This window comes from Macaca mulatta, chromosome 11, assembly GCF_049350105.2.
Source record: "Macaca mulatta isolate MMU2019108-1 chromosome 11, T2T-MMU8v2.0, whole genome shotgun sequence".
Taxonomy (NCBI): domain Eukaryota; kingdom Metazoa; phylum Chordata; class Mammalia; order Primates; family Cercopithecidae; genus Macaca; species Macaca mulatta.
The window spans coordinates 108,318,988-108,339,137 of NC_133416.1; the positions used below are offsets into that span (position 1 = coordinate 108,318,988).

Genomic DNA, 20,150 nt, shown 5'->3' on the forward strand with positions numbered 1-20,150 from the left:
TGTGATATTGTTTCAATCTGTTCAGTGAAATATATTCTAGATTCTAAAAAGAATGTAGGGTGGGAAGAGGTCTTATTCTTGTCTGGATTTGCCAAGTCATCTAAATCAGTATATGTAAAACAGAGCACATTGGGATCATAAAACCTATAATGGCACTGGATGACTTTGGGCAAGTTCCTTCACTTCTCTGAGCCTGAGTTTTTCATGTTTATAAAGCGATATTAATTTCTACCCTGTATGGTTTATGTGAGGTTTAGTGCCCAGTATGTAGTTGATGTGCATGAATAGTATCTATTAGTAATTATTACATGTAATATTTAGAAGGAGATCCTTATGCAAAGATATAAGGGTATTCTTCTATTCTTTCCTTTGTGCTTCTGAATTTTTTATCCATTTCTAAGTCTCTCCTTTCTTCTGTCCTCTAGCAACTAGTCCACTAACTCTGTTCTGATTTTATCTGCCAAGTAGTCATTTTCTCCATTTATATTCTCTATACAGGCATTGGCTCTACTTCCCACACAGTCACCTAATTTAAAACCTAAGGGTCCAGGTGTGGTGGCACACACCTGTAGTCCCAGATACTTGGGAGTCTGAGGCAGGAGGACCACTTGAGCCAAGGGGTTCAAGCCTAGCCTGGGCAACATGGTGAGACCCCATCTCTAAAAATGTAATTAAAAAAAAAAAACCTAAGGGTCATTTTGGATGTTTTGCTCCCTCATCTAATCAGTCTCTCAAATTCTGCAGGTGCAGATGAATATTTCTAAAAGTCCATATATTACTCTTCCTTCCCACTGCCATTGACTTAGCTGAGCTTCCATCACCTCTTGCCTAAACATCAGTTTATCTTCCTGCCTCTTTTCTGACCACTTCCAAACTCTCTTCTGTTCATCTCCTAAGTAGCAAATCTGATTTATGTCACTTGGTGGCCACCATAGAGTGATCACAATAAGGTTAACAGCCTTAGCTTAATTACAGCCCTTTATAAAATATCCTCACCCATCTCTTCCCTCCTACCACTCTTTGCTCCATCCATATTGAACTACTTACTCATCATTTCCAAATACATGTTATGCTCACGTGGGTTTATGTGCTTTTGCATATAGTGGCCCTTCTGGAAGATCCTTTCCTTTATTGTTCACCAGGGTGGTGTCTACTCAGTCCTCAAAACTCAGTCCATATTTTTGCCTTTGCCCAGGTCAAATGATCTCTTTTCTGCTTTTCCATTGGGATCCTATGGCCTCATCACCCTGTGCTGTAATCTATGATGTACGTGTCTAGCTCCCTACCTGCGTGATATTCGAAGACAAGGATGACTCATTCAATTCTGTATTTCCAGCACCAAGCACATAGTAGATGGAGTGAGTGAACAAATGAATCTCCACATGAGTGTGTAAGAATTGGAGTAGGGAGAGAGGAAATCACAAAGAAAAGAATCATAGAAAAACCAGGTCTGCCTCAAGCGTCAGACACAGCCTTGGGATGAAAACATTTGCTCAAACAAGGGTTGGGGGGGGATGAACAATGAGGGCTTAAAAGAAAAGAGTGATAAAAGGAACTATAGAATCTCAAAGTTTTATGGGATATTAAATGCCATCAAGTCCAACCACTCATCAGACACTTAAACTTCTGCTTTTCTGGAGACAGTAAACTCCCTAGCCCATCTGTGGGCAGCTGTGACTGTTATAAAATTCTTCCTTATAATAAGCTATAATCTCTGTCTCTTTAACTTTCACTCTTTGATTGGAGTTCTGCCCCCTGGATAGATAAAAATAATCTACAGAGCAAAAAGGCAAAGCATGTGAGAAAGGTTGTGAAATATAGGCAAAAGGGCTTGGCACTTAGCAGCTATTTGGAAATTCGGAGTTGAGGAGAATGAAGTTCTTATACCTAAGGGCTAGGGAAAATATTGTGGAGGTAAAAGAAGACTAGAAATCGAGAGGAGATACAAGTGTGGTGAGGAAGTTGACTTTTTAAAATTAATTCTGTATTATAAGTCACAGTAGATTTTTGAGGTGTTTGTGTCCTAAAGTCCTTTGGAATTGATGGCAAAGCAGCTGAAGAGAGTGGTAATGCTGGAGAATCCAGTGTGGGAGTCAACAGCATAGAAACCATGACCTTAGCCAGGGGAGCGTATGGAATTTCCCTGGACGAGAGGTAAAGAGTTAAGAGAAGAGGGCCTGTGGCAATTCCTTTGAAAATCTGCATTGATGGAATGGGGGAGACACCTGAGGAAAATGAAAAAGAACAATTAGGAAGTAGAAGGAGAATGAAGAGAGGGTAGTGTCAAAGGCACCAGCAATGAGATTACACAAGGAGGGCTGTGCTTCAGCTTCTGATGATCAATCAGAGATGAGAATCAATTCTGGATATTTAGAAATTTCAGTAATCTCCATGACAGCAGTCTCCATGGAGTGGTGATTCTCTAACGTATGTCAGGATCATTTGGAGGGCTTTTAAAAAACACAGATCACTGGGCCCATCCCCAGGGTTTCTGATTCAGTAGGTCTGAGGTGGGGCTCCATAATTTGCACTTCCATCAAGATCCTAAGAGACACCTACGGTGATGTTACTGATCCTGGACCACATGTTGAGAACCATCACTACAGAGTGGAGGATAATGGAAAACAAATTACAGCCAGTGGAGGAAGGACGAGGGCTGGATGAATCAGAGGCAAGGAGGGTTTGCTGCTACTTTGATAAGTTTCATGGTAGAGGAAGGAGAAAGAGGGGACAGGATTTAAAACAGGAGCCAAGAGGAGGAAAGCAGAGGAGACTATGACCTTATGGCCCATCACATACTCTCCATGTGTGCAGAGGAGAAGTTTTGAGTGAATGAGAGCTTGAGAAATCCTTCTTTCTGAAGCTGAAGGAACAGCTTACAAAATACTAGTCTTTGGCCTGAAAGCATTGATGCTACTTCTAGTGCGCAAATCACAACTGCAGAAGAATTTAGGCATTGGAAGGTACTGGAAGACTTTGGGCCAAGCTAAAGGAAAAAGAAATCCCAATGAAGGTACTTGCTTCAAAATGGCCTCTCAAAATAGGCTTCATTGCATACCACATAGAATTAAGTCTGATATCACTGGGATGTGTGACTTTCTGAAGCCCAGGGTATGGTGTACATTTTTAAATCCACGTTGTCAGAAAATGTTGCATCTACCTTAACTCTTCATTTCACGTTGGAACAGACTGATTTAGATGATAGAGAGTGTCTTTTTCTTTGTAGCCAGCTCTGATATTCTAAATTAAAGACCATATATACAACTTGCCATCTAGTAGTACATCAATAATGAAACACTGACCTCCAGTATCCTAAAATTCCCCTGTCATATGAAATATGGATATTTAAGTTAGCTTGTAGTTTCATTTATATAAGTGATATTGAATTTTATTAATCCATGAAAGCATCTCTGAAACAAACCTATTTCCTAAGAATAAATGAATTAATATCTCCAAGGTTTCTGAGCAGACAGAGAAATAAAGCACTTTTTTCATAAATATCCTTATTTTAAAAAATCACTTGACTCTCATAAAGCACACTCATGTAGTTCAGACCTGTATTTTTGGAGTTAATGCTCTTTTTATCCATGTACTTGGTCTATTAAATGCTGCTTTCACTCTTATCTTTGGACAGACTTATAGCCATTATAAATTGACTATCCAATAAAAACGAGGAACTTATCATCTTTTGGCTGCCCTTTTTTTGCCTTCACAAAATATTACAAATATAGTCTGTGGAAGATATGATTACAAAGTAACAAATCTGATTGTTATGGGTGGCTTGTAGCTGGAGTATCATTACTACTCCTTCCCTCTACCCCCCATACGCATTCTGCCTGACTTGATCCTGGGTGAGGCTTGAGAGGGTGAATGCTGGACCCTATTGCATTATACATTCAATGCAGTCACAACTTATCAGATGAGCATATAGGCAAAAGGACAAAATGCTTTTGTATTTTCATCCTCGTTTTAAAAAACTAATACATGTAAATGTTCCAAAGCCTTTGGAGTCTTCTATAAGGTATTTAGGCTATGCTCCAAATAGTAGTCCTGTGACCTAAAAGAATAACATTAGCTTTCTAAGATTTCTAAATCCTATCCAGGTAGAGCGTTGTAAATCTGGACACTTGGCTCTAAGAAAATGAAAAAGAAATACATGCCTTCTGCTGTCTATTATCATTCCAAGAGGGTGTCATTTACTGCAATGTAGAGCTGTGTGCCACTGAAAGAAAGAAGAAAGAGAAAGAGAAAGAAAGAAAGAAAGAGAGAGAAAGAAAGAAAAGAGAGAGGGAGGGAGGGAAGAAGGGAGGAAGAAAAAGGAAAGGAAAAGGAAAAGGAAGAAGGAAAAGAGAGAGAAAAGGAAAGAAAGCTCATCTGTAGGTTCCCTCTAGGCATATCGTCGCTGATAATGTGATCTGTTAGAAACATAATGCTATTATTATAATATTCTTTACTGGGGAAAAGGAGGTGTCTTCAAAGTAGGCCTGCTTCATTTAATTCAGTCTGATTAGGTTATCATTAGTGTACATTCCCTCCTGGGTTATTAGTGGCTCAAGGGAAATGGCCTTTCTTCTACTTCCTCAGGGTATGCCCACAGCATGCAGGTTGGCACTCTGTACATTGTAGGCAGTTTATAAAGGTCGCCTGACAGGTTAGCATGTTGGGAGCAAGATCCTTTGCACATATGTGGCTTTTTCCTTCATCATCACTTCTCCTAAGTTGGGTAGGATTATCTCCCCTTTAGAGCTGAGGGAACTGAGGGTCAAAGAGATCAAGTAGAACCTTCCCAAGACCAAACTTGGGAAGTCATTGCAGAGGTGGCAAGTCTACACCCATTTGCTTATACTGCGTTGTCAGCTCTTCCCAGGTACCCGGGATCTCACTTATCATGAATCAGCAAGAGGGAAACCTGAACTTACCATCAGAACAGCTTTCTATAGAAATAACTCACCCCGTAGTCCAGACGTTAACTTGACAAGTTAAGGCCAGAAATGCCCAAGTGTCTGATCCATTTCCCCTTGTTGATTTGCCTGTGTAGTCTGTAAGAGGGCTTTTGCTCAGTAAATGGCAAAAATGGAACAAAGTGACAACGTACCCAACCAAAATCAATGCTAAATCATTAAGCCAATAGCCAATGTTTTCTCTTTTCTATTCCCTATTGGTGGAGGCTTCATTAAGTAAAGTCTATACTAAAGTCCACTCCTATACTGAAGAGACAAATGGGGTGCTTTCTGGTTAGTTGGTTTCCAGACTTTAAAATATCTAAGTAAATTTCAGGGTTAACTATTTAGGGATGATTATTAGGTGGGAACACAGACCTCAGTCTACAAAGGAGAATTACAGATTTTGAACTTCTATTGGGAAAAGAGCAATCTATGTAAAAGTTCATCATTATTGTCACCATAATTTTCTTCATCCTAGAAACTATCACTCATTCGAGCCCTTTGGTCATCCAAGGCATTGTGTAAGCACTTGATATCCATGATCATGTTTAATCTTTACCATTGCCTTATTCTATGGATTCTGTTGGCTCATAGAGGTTTAATTACTTGCTCACCAAGGTCTATAAAACTGGAATGTGAATTATCAGCTTCCAACTGACTCCAAAGTCCATCATTGTATACTGAAGGTTATCTATCATTGTACACTAGAGGTTACCTAACATTGTATACTAAAGGTTATCATTAATTCAAGTTTGAATTAATCACATAAGTGACATAATCAGGATATTATCACCCAAATCACCAACAACATGTAGTATCTAAAGAATATCTGGCTGATCGTCATTTTAGAGATGAGAGCACTAAGGTTACGTGAGGAGAAAAGGCTTGTCCCAGGTCACACTGAGGTATGACTGCAGAATCAAGAGTCCAACTTGAGTCTTATGCTTTCCAGCCTAGTGGCTTTTGCACTATGTGCTTCTGTCTTGCGTGACTGAAGGGGGCCCTAAGTGAAGTCTGAGTGTGGCAAAGTTTGGAGACAGGAATGTGTTTGTGGAAGAGCAGACTAGGGGAGCACTTACTCACTATCCTGCCACAGAGAGATAGATTCTTGTACCCAGAGCCACCTAACTGGGAGGTGAGAACAGCACGTGGAATGGCAGCCTTGACTGTGGGAGCCTGGCTAGCTGTTGCCAGGTCTTGAGGAGAGGATCAGACCAAGAGTGTTTTAAGAGGTGTATTCATTTCCTATTGCCATCATAACGCATTGCCACAAATTTAACAGCATAAGACAACACAAATGTATTAGCTCACAATTCTGTAAGTCAGAGGTCAGGGAGGGGAGGCTCAACTGGTTTGTCTGCTCGGGGTTTCCGAAGGCTGCAATCAAGGTTTTTGTCACCTGGGCTCTTATCTGGAGGCTCTGGGGAAAATCTGCTTCTGGGTTCATTTAGGTTGCTGGCACAGTTCAGTTCATGTAATCAGAGGACTGAGATCTCCATTCATTTCTTTATTGGCTGAAAGTCTTTCTCAGCTTCTAGAGGCTGCCTGCATTCCTTTCCTCGTAGCTCTTTTCATCTTCAAAGCCAGCAACAGTAGGTCAAGTGTTTCTCAAACTTTGAATCTCTCTGATTCTCCTTCTGCCACATCCCTCCTGCCAGAAAAAGTTCTGCTTTTAAAGGTCTCAGGTGGTTAACTTGAGCCCATCTGAATCATCCAGGATGCTCTCCCTATCTTAAGGTCGGTAACCTTCCTTACATCTCCAAAGTCCCTTTTGCCATGTAACATAACATTCATAGGTTCTGGGGGTTAGGGTGTGTACAACTTTGTGGGGGAAACTCTGGTAACCAGAAGAAGACACAAACTGCTGACCATGTTTGAGTGTTTGGTTTAGTCATAGTGAAGTGCACACAGCATGTACAGGCATGTGTAATGGAACCTGGACAACATGCTTTGTCCACCTGCTTCTGCTCAGGCTCCCCAGTGAAGGCCAGTTCACACCCTCTAATCTCCATGCCCAACCAGTGTCTCGGGGATTTTATTTATTTATGAGATGGAGTCTTACTCTATTGCCTAGGCTGAAGTACAATGGTGCAGTCTCAGCTAACTGCAACCTCTGCCTCCCAGGTTCAAGTGATTCTCCTGCCTCAGCCTCCTAAGTAGCTGGGATTACAGGCACACACCACCATGCCTGGCTAATATTTGTATTTGTAGTAGAGATGGGGTTTCACCATGTTGGCCAGACTGGTCTCACACCTGTAATCCCAGCACTTTGGGAGGCCAAGGCAGGCAGATCACGGGGATTTTATTTTTAAGATGTTCTTTTTAATGTCTTTCTTCCTCCACAGTTTTAAAAAAAAAGCCCAGTTCCTTTGCTTTCCATCACTTTTATGTTAGTCCTGTGTGGTCCTTAAGAAATTATTAATAATGCTTGCTATCTGTCTGGCAGCTTCTCCAAAGCATTTCATACTCACCATGTTTTATGAGCCCACTAACCACTCTGTAAGGTCAGTAAGATGATGATGATGATAATGATGATAATAATATTGTTACTGTTACCTCTATTTTATAACCTTGGAAAAGAAGGCTCTGAGGGGTAAATAACTTGTGGAAGGTCATACAGCTGAGGCGCAAGACAGCCAGGTTTTAGGCACCCCAGTTACAAATCTCAGCTTCCTTTTACCATGCCAAGCAGCATCGTCTTGCCTCCTTCTCGCTTCCTCTTTTTCACATATTTCAATTAATTAATCATTTTAATTATCCTGTTCTACTCTCTTTTCATCATCTCCACATTTCAATTAAATTGTGGTGCCACCAGCTGGCTGCTGAAGGCTGCCATTTCACTCCTGTAGAGTAGTTATGCCTGACTTTTTTTTTACATTTTTATTTGTTTTTATCCACATTAAGCACTGTACCCAGCTGGATTCAATTCGTAGTCATTGCACACAGAGCCCAGATTCTGTGGGAATGTGAATTTTACAAAGTGTGATCTGATTAGTGCTGCAGACTGGAGATGTGTGGGAGGTAAAAGCTCTATAATAAAAAACCTTTGGGCCAATGTCCTCTTTCTTGAATGAGTTTTAAGGCAATCAAATGAAATAAAGCCAAGAACCATGGGGAAGGCCACCAACTTAGCTGAGGAAGTCTAATTTATGAGTCCATATAAGGACTAAATCATTGAGCATAGACAAGTGATAGATGCTGGTGAAACACAATTAACTTTGAATTAAAAAGCAAAAAACAGAAATGTTAAGAGGCAAGCTGGTTGCTCGATTTTTTATTTTTGGAAAAAAGAGAAAAACAGTAATAATAGCCAGCGTTTCCTGTACACCAGACAGTTCTAAAGACTTTATATGTGTATTAATAAGTTCATCATCACAACTCTATGAATTGGGTATCATTATCATGCCCATTTTATAGATAAGGAAACTGAGGCTCAGCAAAGTCAAATTGCTTGCCCAAGGTTCTGCTGTTAATATTAACAGAGCCAGGATTTGAATCTAGGCATTCCAGCCCCATAGTTCATGTTGTCACCTACTGTGTCATGCTGCTTCTCCAAAGCCCATCATCTCACTATATTTTAAGTATACTTCTTTTGGGGCGGAGGGTTTTCTTTGGGAGGAGAGTCCTAGAGCCACTGTGAGATTCTTCTCAGTTTGACCCTTTGGAAGTCTGAAGGACAGCCACCACCAAGCAGAGTTGGGGTCATGGTGAGGCTGGAACAATGCTGAGAATAAAGGAGATAGTAAAAGAGAAGTTTACCATTATTTTTTAGTTTGGAATTGATTGGTTACATAAATAATATCATCTTCAGCTGAGAGTTTCACTGTGCTGGTTAATTTTATTTATTTATTTATTTTTTTTTTTTAAATTTATTTATTATTATTATACTTTAAGTTGTAGGGTACATGTGCATAACGTGCAGGTTTGTTACATATGTATACTTGTGCCATGTTGCTGTGCTGCACCCATCAACTCGTCATTTACATCAGGTATAACTCCCAATGCAATCCCTCCCCCCTTCCCCCTCCCGATGATAGGCCCCGGTGTGTGATGTTCCCCTTCCTGAGTCCGAGTGATCTCATTGTTCAGTTCCCACCTATGAGTGAGAACATGCGGTGTTTGGTTTTCTGTTCTTGTGATAGTTTGCTAAGAATGATGGATTCCAGCTGCACCCAAGTCCCTACAAAGGACTCAAACTCATCCCTTTTTATGGCTGCATAGTATTCCATGGTGTATATGTGCCACATGTTCTTAATCCAATCTGTCACTGATGGACATTTGGGTTGACTCCAAGTCTTTGCTATTGTGAATAGTGCCGCAATAAACATACGTGTGCATGTGTCTTTATAGCAGCATAATTTATAATCCTTTGGGTATATACCCAGTAATGGGATGGCTGGGTCATATGGTACATCTAGTTCTAGATCCTTGAGGAATCGCCATACTGTTTTCCATAATGGTTGAACTAGTTTACAATCCCACCAACAGTGTAAAAGTGTTCCTATTTCTCCACATCCTCTCCAGCACCTGTTGTTTCCTGACTTTTTAATGATCGCCATTCTAACTGGTGTGAGATGGTATCTCATTGTGGTTTTGATTTGCATTTCTCTGATGGCCAGTGATGATGAGCATTTTTTCATGCGTCTGTTGGCTGTATGAATGTCTTCTTTTGAGAAATGTCTGTTCATATCCTTTGCCCACTTTTTGATGGGGTTGTTTGTTTTTTTCTTGTAAATTTGTTTGAGTTCTTTGTAGGTTCTGGATATTAGCCTTTTGTCAGATGAGTAGATTGCAAAAATTTTCTCCCATTCTGTAGGTTGCCTGTTCACTCTGATGGTAGTGTCTTTTGCTGTGCAGAAGCTCTTTAGTTTAATGAGATCCCATTTGTCAATTTTGGCTTTTGCTGCCGTTGCTTTTGGTGTTTTAGACATGAAATCTTTGCCCATGCCTATGTCCTGAATGGTACTACCTAGGTTTTCCTCTAGGATTTTTATGGTATTAGGTCTAACATTTAAGTCTCTAATCCATCTTGAATTAATTTTCGTATAAGGAGTAAGGAAAGGATCCAGTTTCAGCTTTCTACTTATGGCTAGCCAATTTTCCCAGCACCATTTATTAAATAGGGAATCCTTTCCCCATTTCTTGTTTCTCTCAGGTTTGTCAAAGATCAAATGGCTGTAGATGTGTGGTATTATTTCTGAGGGCTCTGTTCTGTTCCATTGGTCTATATCTCTGTTTTGGTACCAGTACCATGCTGTTTTGGTTACTGTAGCCTTGTAGTATAGTTTGAAGTCAGGTAGCGTGATGCCTCCAGCTTTGTTCTTTTGACTTAGGATTGTCTTGGAGATGCGGGCTCTTTTTTGGTTCCATATGAACTTTAAAGCAGTTTTTTCCAATTCTGTGAAGAAACTCATTGGTAGCTTGATGGGGATGGCATTGAATCTATAAATTACCTTGGGCAGTATGGCCATTTTCACGATATTGATTCTTCCTATCCATGAGCATGGTATGTTCTTCCATTTGTTTGTGTCCTCTTTGATTTCACTGAGCAGTGGTTTGTAGTTCTCCTTGAAGAGGTCCTTTACATCCCTTGTAAGTTGGATTCCTAGGTATTTGATTCTCTTTGAAGCAATTGTGAATGGAAGTTCATTCCTGATTTGGCTCTCTGTTTGTCTGTTACTGGTGTATAAGAATGCTTGTGATTTTTGCACATTAATTTTGTATCCTGAGACTTTGCTGAAGTTGCTTATCAGCTTAAGGAGATTTTGGGCTGAGACAATGGGGTTTTCTAAATATACAATCATGTCATCTGCAAACAGGGACAATTTGACTTCTTCTTTTCCTAACTCAATACCCTTGATGTCTTTCTCTTGCCTGATTGCCCTAGCCAGAACTTCCAACACTATGTTGAATAGGAGTGGTGAGAGAGGGCATCCCTGTCTTGTGCCAGTTTTCAAAGGGAATTTTTCCAGTTTTTGCCCATTCAGTATGATATTGGCTGTGGGTTTGTCATAAATAGCTCTTATGATTTTGAGGTACGTTCCATCAATACCGAATTTATTGAGCGTTTTTAGCATGAAGGGCTGTTGAATTTTGTCAAAAGCCTTTTCTGCATCTATTGAGATAATCATGTGGTTCTTGTCTTTGGTTCTGTTTATATGCTGGATTATGTTTATTGATTTGCGAATGTTGAACCAGCCTTGCATCCCGGGGATGAAGCCCACTTGATCATGGTGGATAAGCTTTTTGATGTGTTGCTGAATCCGGTTTGCCAGTATTTTATTGAGGATTTTTGCATCGATGTTCATCAGGGATATTGGTCTAAAATTCTCTTTTTTTGTTGTGTCTCTGCCAGGCTTTGGTATCAGGATGATGTTGGCCTCATAAAATGAGTTAGGGAGGATTCCCTCTTTTTCTATTGATTGGAATAGTTTCAGAAGGAATGGTACCAACTTGTCCTTGTACCTCTGGTAGAATTCAGCTGTGAATCCATCTGGTCCTGGACTTTTTTTGGTTGGTAGGCTATTAATTATTGCCTCAATTTCAGAGCCTGCTATTGGTCTATTCAGGGATTCAACTTCTTCCTGGTTTAGTCTTGGAAGAGTGTAAGAGTCCAGGAAATTATCCATTTCTTCTAGATTTTCCAGTTTATTTGCGTAGAGGTGTTTATAGTATTCTCTGATGGTAGTTTGTATTTCTGTGGGGTCGGTGGTGATATCCCCTTGATCATTTTTAATTGCGTCGATTTGATTCTTCTCTCTTTTCTTCTTTATTAGTCTGGCTAGTGGTCTGTCAATTTTGTTGATCTTTTCAAAAAACCAACTCCTGGATTCATTGATTTTTTGGAGGGTTTTTTGTGTCTCTATCTCCTTCAGTTCTGCTCTGATCTTAGTTATTTCTTGCCTTCTGCTAGCTTTCGAATGTGTTTGCTCTTGCTTCTCTAGTTCTTTTAATTGCGATGTTAGAGTGTCAATTTTAGATCTTTCCTGCTTTCTCTTGTGGGCATTTAGTGCTATAAATTTCCCTCTACACACTGCTTTAAATGTGTCCCAGAGATTCTGGTATGTTGTATCTTTGTTCTCATTGGTTTCAAAGAACATCTTTATTTCTGCCTTCATTTCGTTATGTACCCAGTAGTCATTTAGGAGCAGGTTGTTCAGTTTCCATGTAGTTGAGCGGTTTTGATTGAGTTTCTTAGTCCTGAGTTCTAGTTTGATTGCACTGTGGTCTGAGAGACAGTTTGTTATAATTTCTGTTCTTGTACATTTGCTGAGGAGTGCTTTACTTCCAATTACGTGGTCAGTTTTGGAGTAAGTACGATGTGGTGCTGAGAAGAATGTATATTCTGTTGATTTGGGGTGGAGAGTTCTATAGATGTCTATTAGGTCTGCTTGCTGCAGAGATGAGTTCAATTCCTGGATATCCTTGTTAACTTTCTGTCTCGTTGATCTGTCTAATGTTGACAGTGGAGTGTTGAAGTCTCCCATTATTATTGTATGGGAGTCTAAGTCCCTTTGTAAGTCTCTAAGGACTTGCTTTATGAATCTGAGTGCTCCTGTATTGGGTGCATATATATTTAGGATAGTTAGCTCTTCCTGTTGAATTGATCCCTTTACCATTATGTAATGGCCTTCTTTGTCTCTTTTGAACTTTGATGGTTTAAAGTCTGTTTTATCAGAGACTAGTATTGCAACCCCTGCTTTTTTTTGTTCTCCATTGGCTTGGTAAATCTTCCTCCATCCCTTTATTTTGAGCCTATGTATGTCTCTGCGTGTGAGATGGGTCTCCTGAATACAGCAGACTGATGGGTCTTGACTCTTTATCCAGTTTGCCAGTCTGTGTCTTTTAATTGGAGCATTTAGTCCATTTACATTTAAGGTTAAGATTGTTATGTGTGAACTTGATCCTGCCATTATGATATTAACTGGTTATTTTGCTCGTTAGTTGATGCAGTTTCTTCCTTGCCTCGATGGTCTTTACATTTTGGCATGTTTTTGCAATGGCTGGTACCGGTTGTTCCTTTCCATGTTTAGTGCTTCCTTCAGGGTCTCTTGTAAGGCAGGCCTAGTGGTGACAAAATCTCTAAGCATTTGCTTATCTGTAAAGGATTTTATTTCTCCTTCACTTATGAAACTTAGTTTGGCTGGATATGAAATTCTGGGTTGAAAATTCTTTTCTTTAAGAATGTTGAATATTGGCCCCCACTCTCTTCTGGCTTGGAGAGTTTCTGCCGAGAGATCTGCTGTTAGTCTGATGGGCTTCCCTTTGTGGGTAACCCGACCTTTCTCTCTGGCTGCCCTTAAGATTTTTTCCTTCATTTCAACTTTGGTGAATCTGGCAATTATGTGTCTTGGAGTTGTTCTTCTCGAGGAGTATCTTTGTGGCGTTCTCTGTATTTCCTGGATTTGAATGTTGGCCTGCCATACTAGGTTGGGGAAGTTCTCCTGGATGATATCCTGAAGAGTGTTTTCCAACTTGGTTCCATTTTCCCCCTCACTTTCAGGCACCCCAATCAGACGTAGATTTGGTCTTTTTACATAATCCCATACTTCTTGCAGGCTTTGTTCATTTCTTTTTCTTCTTTTTTCTTTTGGTTTCTCTTCTCGCTTCATTTCATTCATTTGATCCTCAATCGCTGATACTCTTTCTTCCAGTTGATCGAGTTGGTTACTGAAGCTTGTGCATTTGTCACGTATTTCTCGTGTCATGGTTTTCATCTCTTTCATTTCGTTTAGGACCTTCTCTGCATTAATTACTCTAGCCATCAATTCTTCCACTTTTTTTCCAAGATTTTTAGTTTCTTTGCGCTGGGTACGTAATTCCTCCTTTAGCTCTGAGAAATTTGATGGACTGAAGCCTTCTTCTCTCATCTCGTCAAAGTCATTCTCCATCCAGCTTTGATCTGTTGCTGGCGATGAGCTGCGTTCCTTTGCCGGGGGAGATGCGCTCTTATTTTTTGAATTTCCAGCTTTTCTGCCCTGCTTTTTCCCCATCTTTGTGGTTTTATCTGCCTCTGGTCTTTGATGATGGTGATGTACTGATGGGGTTTTGGTGTAGGTGTCCTTCCTGTTTGATAGTTTTCCTTCTAACAGTCAGGACCCTCAGCTGTAGGTCTGTTGGAGATTGCTTGAGGTCCACTCCAGACCCTGTTTGCCTGGGTGTCAGCAGCAGAGGCTGCAGAAGATAGAATATTTCTGAACAGCGAGTGTACCTGTCTGATTCTTGCTTTGGAAGCTTCCTCTCAGGGGTGTACTCCTCCCTGTGAGGTGTGGGGTGTCAGACTGCCCCTAGTGGGGGATGTCTCCCAGTTAGGCTACTCAGGGGTCAGGGACCCACTTGAGCAGGGAGTCTGTCCCTTCTCAGATCTCAACCTCCGTGTTGGGAGATCCACTGCTCTCTTCAAAGCTGTCAGACAGAGTCGTTTGCGTCTGCAGAGGTGTCTGCTGCGTTTGTTTAGTTTACTGTGCCCTGTCCCCAGAGGTGGAGTCTACAGAGACAGGCAGGTTTCCTTGAGCTGCTGTGAGCTCCACCCAGTTCGAGCTTCCCAGCAGCTTTGTTTACCTACTTAAGCCTCAGCAATGGCGGGCGCCCCTCCCCCAGCCTCGCTGCTGCCTTGCCGGTAGATCACAGACTGCTGCGCTAGCAATGAGGGAGGCTCCGTGGGTGTGGGACCCTCCCGGCCAGGTGTGGGATATGATCTCCTGGTGTGCCTGTTTGCTTAAAGTGCAGTATTGGGGTGGGAGTTACCCGATTTTCCAGGTGTTGTGTGTCTCAGTTCCCCTGGCTAGGAAAAGGGACTCCCTTCCCCCTTGCGCTTCCCAGGTGAGGCAATGCCTTGCCCTGCTTCAGCTCTCGCTGGTCGGGCTACAGCAGCTGACCAGCACCGATCGTCCGGCACTCCCCAGTGAGATGAACCCAGTACCTCAGTTGAAAATGCAGAAATCACCGGTCTTCTGTGTCGCTCGCGCTGGGAGTTGGAGACTGGAGCTGCTCCTATTCGGCCATCTTGCTCCGCCCCTCCGCTGGTTAATTTTATATGTTCAACCTGACTGGGCTAAAGGATGCCCAGATAGCTGGTAAAACATTATTTTGAGGTGCGTCTGTCATAGTGTTTCCGGAAGAGATTAGCATTCAAATCAGTAGACTTAGTAAAGAAGCTGATCCTCCCCAATGCAGGTCGGTACCATCCAACCCATTGAGTGGAACTAGAAGATGGAGGAATAGTGAATTTGCTGCTGCTTGAGCTGGGACATCTCTCTTCCTCTGTCCTTAGGCGTCGGTGCTCCTGGTCCTCTAGCCTTCAGACTTGGACCGGGATTTGCACTGTTGGCTCATAAGATTCTGGAGGGCTAGAAGTCACACTATCTGCAGTTTTTAAGAAGGAGGCCTAGGAAACCTGATAGCATAAGTCCGATTTCTGGTCCAAAGGCCTGAGAACTAGGAAGGCCAATGTCCAAGGGCAGGAGAAGATGGATGTTCCATCTCAAGCAGACAGCACATTCACCCTGCCTCCACTTCTTTGTCCTATTCAGGTCCTCAATGAATTAGATGGTGCCCACCTGCATTGGTGAGGGCCAACTTCTTTACTAAGTCTACAATCTCAAACACTAATGTCTTCAGGAAACAACCTCACAGACACATCCCAAAATAATGTTTGCCAGCTATCTGGGCATCCCTTAACTTAGCCAAGTTGACACAGAAAATTAGCCATAACGTTCACTGAAAAGAGTACATTGCCATGTAAATATATTGTTTTAATTAGGAAAAAAATAAAGCATGACCAAATTCCATGTGTTTTCAGTTAATACATTTAGAAGATTTTTTTTTCCAGTAGTATAGACACTTGAGGTAGTGCTATCATTTTAAAGTTTGGTGTGGTTTTTGCTCCTTCTGGTGTTTTTCTGTGAACAGTGATTGGGAGCTGTTCACTTGGAAGCCAGATGTTTTCATCAGCAGAAGTCAGTGGAACTGAGGGACCAGGGAGATAGCCAGAGAGAAAACTGTGGCTGAAAACCACTTTTAGAATACTGTTGTTTTCACTGACTTGGCTTCATTAGAGTGACACATGTGTGTCACGACGCCCTAGGAGCACCATGAGAACCATGGAGCCAGCTTAAAAAGAGATCTATGAAAGCCAAAAATCCTGCTGCCTGCTGAGAGGCTGCTGGGGGAGGTGGGAGAGGCAGGAAGCAAATCATGGCATGGAGCTGTCTGTGCACAACCCCCAGGATACATGCCAGCACCCCCTCCCCAAAGTTAACTACAGCTAGAGCTCTTCTCTGCCCTCAGATGTTTTCCAAACACAAAATGAATTTTTTAGAACCTACAGAATGTAAGTTAAGGTCTCTGCTGCTTGCTTAAGGGACTGTTGGAATCCTTTTCAGAGCTTTCCAGCCTTGTTAGGACTGCTTGGTCATTTATTATTGGCATGTGGGTGGACATCTAACTCACAGCTGCTATTTCACAAACAGTAATAATATTGAGGCCACTTGGTGAAATCAGAACAACACTAGAGTTCTGGCTCTCTTCTTTCCATCTAAAACAAGGATATCATGAGTGCAGTGAGAGGGCCTGGAATGTGTGGTATGATACTTGTGGCTCTGTGGAGACTTCCCTCCTGTGTTTCAGGGTGATGCTGACATGCTGTACCCTTTGGTCTTGCCTTCCATGTACCACAGGATCGATAAACAAATAAGCAGGTTTCGGAGATGGTTACCTAAGAAGCCAATGAGGCTGGACAAGGAGACACTGCCAGACCTGGAGGAGAATGACTGCTACACTGCCCCTTTCAGCCAGCAAAGGATCCATCAGTGAGTATTCCATGTTAAAGCCCCTGTTTTACTAAGGATGTGCAGCTGTAGTAAAGCCTCACCCTGCATGCCTTTGATTGCTGGGCATGAGGAAGGAACAGCGTAGTGCCCTTCTCCCCTAAAAGTCTCGTTGAGTGTTCATATCCCTTTTATTTCAGTCAGGGGAAGATAACTGCTGTAACCAACAATCCCTGCATCCCAGTGGCTTAAGATGACACAATGCTTGCTCATGTGTCTGTTGGGTAAATGATCTTCTCCACAGAAAGGCAGTGACCCAGGCTCTGTCATTCTCATTGCTCTGCCAACCCCCTGTGCATGGAGCCCCCTGCAGGCTCATCCGCATCCAGCCAGCAGACAGGAGGAGTGGCCTACACCTTTTCCGATCGAGCAGAGAGAGGGTTTTTTGTTTTCTGGTTTTTGTTTTATCTTGGTTCACTTCTCAGTTCCCCTTTCTTCAGCAATTCACAGGGTTGCCTTAGGAAAAGCCACATCACCTGGCAGGCCACTTGCTGACTCGTCTGTCAGACTGTCTCAGAACAGTTATTTGTCACTTTTGACATGTGGGGAGGAAAAACAAGTTGGCTAAGTAACTGAGCCTGTGAGGAACTGAAAAAATGAAAGAGAATTTACTCTGAAGCTTCTGAGATGACAAAAGATGATGGCTGGATGCAGGGCAGGGCAGGCGGGAGGACAGAAAAGCCTGCCGTGTGCTGGAGACTGTAAACACAGCCTCCAGTGGGGGCAGAGATCAGGTCGGCCCCACCTTCCTTGCAACAAGATCAGGAATTCCAGACCCTCCTGCTCCAGCAGTGGTGACAGCCTCAGTAAAAATGACTTATCTGAAGGGGAAGAAAGGGGTGATAGATTAAAAAAAAAAAAAAAAAAAAAACTTGCTGATTTTGCGAGAAAGTAAACCAGGCCGAGTATGGTGGCTCACGACTGTAATCCCTGCACTTTGGGAGGCAGAGGCAGTCAGATCACGAGGTCAGGAGTTCGAGACCAGCCTGACCAAGATGGTGAAACCCCATATCTACTAAAAATACAAAAATTAGCTGGGCGTGGTGGTGTGCACCTGTAATCCCAGCTACTCAGGAGGCTGAGGCAGGAGAATTGCTTGAACCTGGGAGGTGGAGGTTGCAGTGAGCCGAGATTGTGCCATTGCACTCCAGCCTGGGTGACAGAGCGAGACTCAAAAACAAAAAAACAAACAAAAAAAACCCAAAAGTAAACCAAATGGCAGTTTTCAAGAAGTTGCAGGGAGTGCCAGGTGGGGACATATTTCAGCAACGGAAAATCAGTTAAAGTCTGTGGAGCTCTGCAGGGCAAAGGGGAAAGGAAAAATCAAAGAATAGATGTTCTGCATCAAAAATGTGTAATAGTAAAGAGCAGTCTAATGCAGGGGAAGCAATTCTGTATGCCTCTGAAATAGCCGAACTGATCCCCACAGGTCAGATTGAAGCCAACCCAGCTGCAGTATGTGAACATTTGAAACGGTCATTGAAGCAAACATGAAATTCACAGACTGGCCTCAAAATCTTAGTTCGATCCTCAAGAGAAACTGGGAACTGGAAGGGACATAATATTAATTCAGAGATTAGGGTGTTTTCTTAAGAGAAAAAGACAGAAAAAAAAGCTGATGTGTTCCCACACTTAATTTAAACCCCTACCATGTCTCTCTTGTTCATCTTGGAAGTTTTTTAGACAATGAGTTGTTTCCCTAATTCTTCTGGAATGGTGACTGGTTTACAGGCAGATTTTCCCTGTGCTTCTCACCTGTTTGATAGAGTGCCTAGCACAGTGCAGAAGGGTATCAGAAATTGTGGATGATGGATGGATGGATACACTGATAGGTTGCTGGGTGGATGGATGCATGGATGGATACATGGATAGGTCACTGGATGGATAAGTGGATACATGGATATGTCACTGGATGGATGGATGGATGGATGGATACATGGATAGGTCACTGGATGGATGAGTGGACACATGGATATATCACCAGATGGATGGATGGGTGGGTGGGTGGATGGATGGATGGATGGATGGATGGATGGATGGATGGATGGATAGTGTGTATGGATAGGTCACTGAATGGATGGTTGGGTATATACATGGATAGGTCACCGGATGGATGGATGGATGGATGGATGGATGGATGGATGGATGGATGGATAGTGTGTATGGATAGGTCACTGAATGGATGGTTGGGTATATACATGGATAGTCACTGGATAGATGAATGGATGGGTGGGTGGGTGGGTGGGTGGATGGATGGATGGATGGGTGGGTGGGTGGGTGGGTGGGTGGATGGATGGATGGATGGATGGATGGATGGATGGATGGACAGTGTATATGGATAGGTCACTGAATAGATGGTTGGGTATATACATGGATAGGTCACCGGATGGATGGATGGATGGATGGATGGATGGATGGATGGATGGATGGATGGGTGGATGGATGGATGGATGGGTGGATGAATGGACAGTATATATGGATAGGTCACTGAATGGATGGTTGGGTATGTACATGGATAGGTCACTGGATGGATGGATGGATGGATGGATGGGTGGATGGATGGACAGTGTATATGGATAGGTCACTGAATGGATGGTTGGGTATATACATGGATAGGTCACCGGATGGATGGATGGATGGATGGATGGATGGATGGATGGATGGATGGATGGCTGAATAGATACATGGATGGGTATAGGAGTGCTTGTGTAGATGTATAAATGAATAGAGGAATAAATGAAGTAAGTGGTATGTACTCTGAGATTTTATTTCACTTCAAAGGGAGGATATATGGGATATAGGTAAATGGAAGAAAAAATTATGAATATATATATGGATAGATGGATGGATAAACTAGTGAAGTATGTGATGTGTGCTCTGGTATTTTGTTTCACTTCAAAGGGTTATAGGTGTATGGAAGAGGAGGGTTTTCCACCTCCTCTCTTCATGCTGTTTGTATTCTACAATGTTCTTGCTTTAGAACAATACTTTTCAGTGTAATTCTTAAAGTCAGAAGCCCTTGGACACCCAGTAGAATTTCTAGGGACTAGAACTGAGAATCATATTTTTAGAAGCACTTAAAAATATATAATAAATGAGGGATGATTGGATTAGGGATATTCAGCCATCTCTCTCACATATTTGAGAAGCCCTTTTGACATGCTTTGGTATTAATTTGTCAAATAATTGATTTATTTAATAGTCACTAATTTAGTGTTCACTTCTTGCCAGGCACTGTCTGGGCACAGAGGATATGAAGATGAACAATACGCAGTCTGGACCCTGGTGTAGTAAAGATGCAGACTATTTTAAATAATTGTAAATAGTATGATGGGTGTGACTTAAGAGGGGGGATACTCAATTCTCCAGATGTAGAAGG

The 20,150-nt window shown here is 42.1% G+C and overlaps 1 protein-coding gene across 2 annotated transcripts in view; it reads left to right on the forward strand.

Annotated features, from left to right (window-relative positions):
* The window catches only part of ANO4 (anoctamin 4), a 327,720-nt gene that overhangs the window by 181,558 nt on the left and 126,012 nt on the right, over window positions 1–20,150 (forward strand). For both annotated transcript variants that reach the window (XM_077954798.1, XM_015152572.3), the window contains exon 7: window positions 16,622–16,753. In XM_077954798.1, coding sequence (XP_077810924.1) covers window positions 16,622–16,753 — 132 coding nt within the window. The remainder of the gene's footprint in view (window positions 1–16,621; window positions 16,754–20,150) is intronic.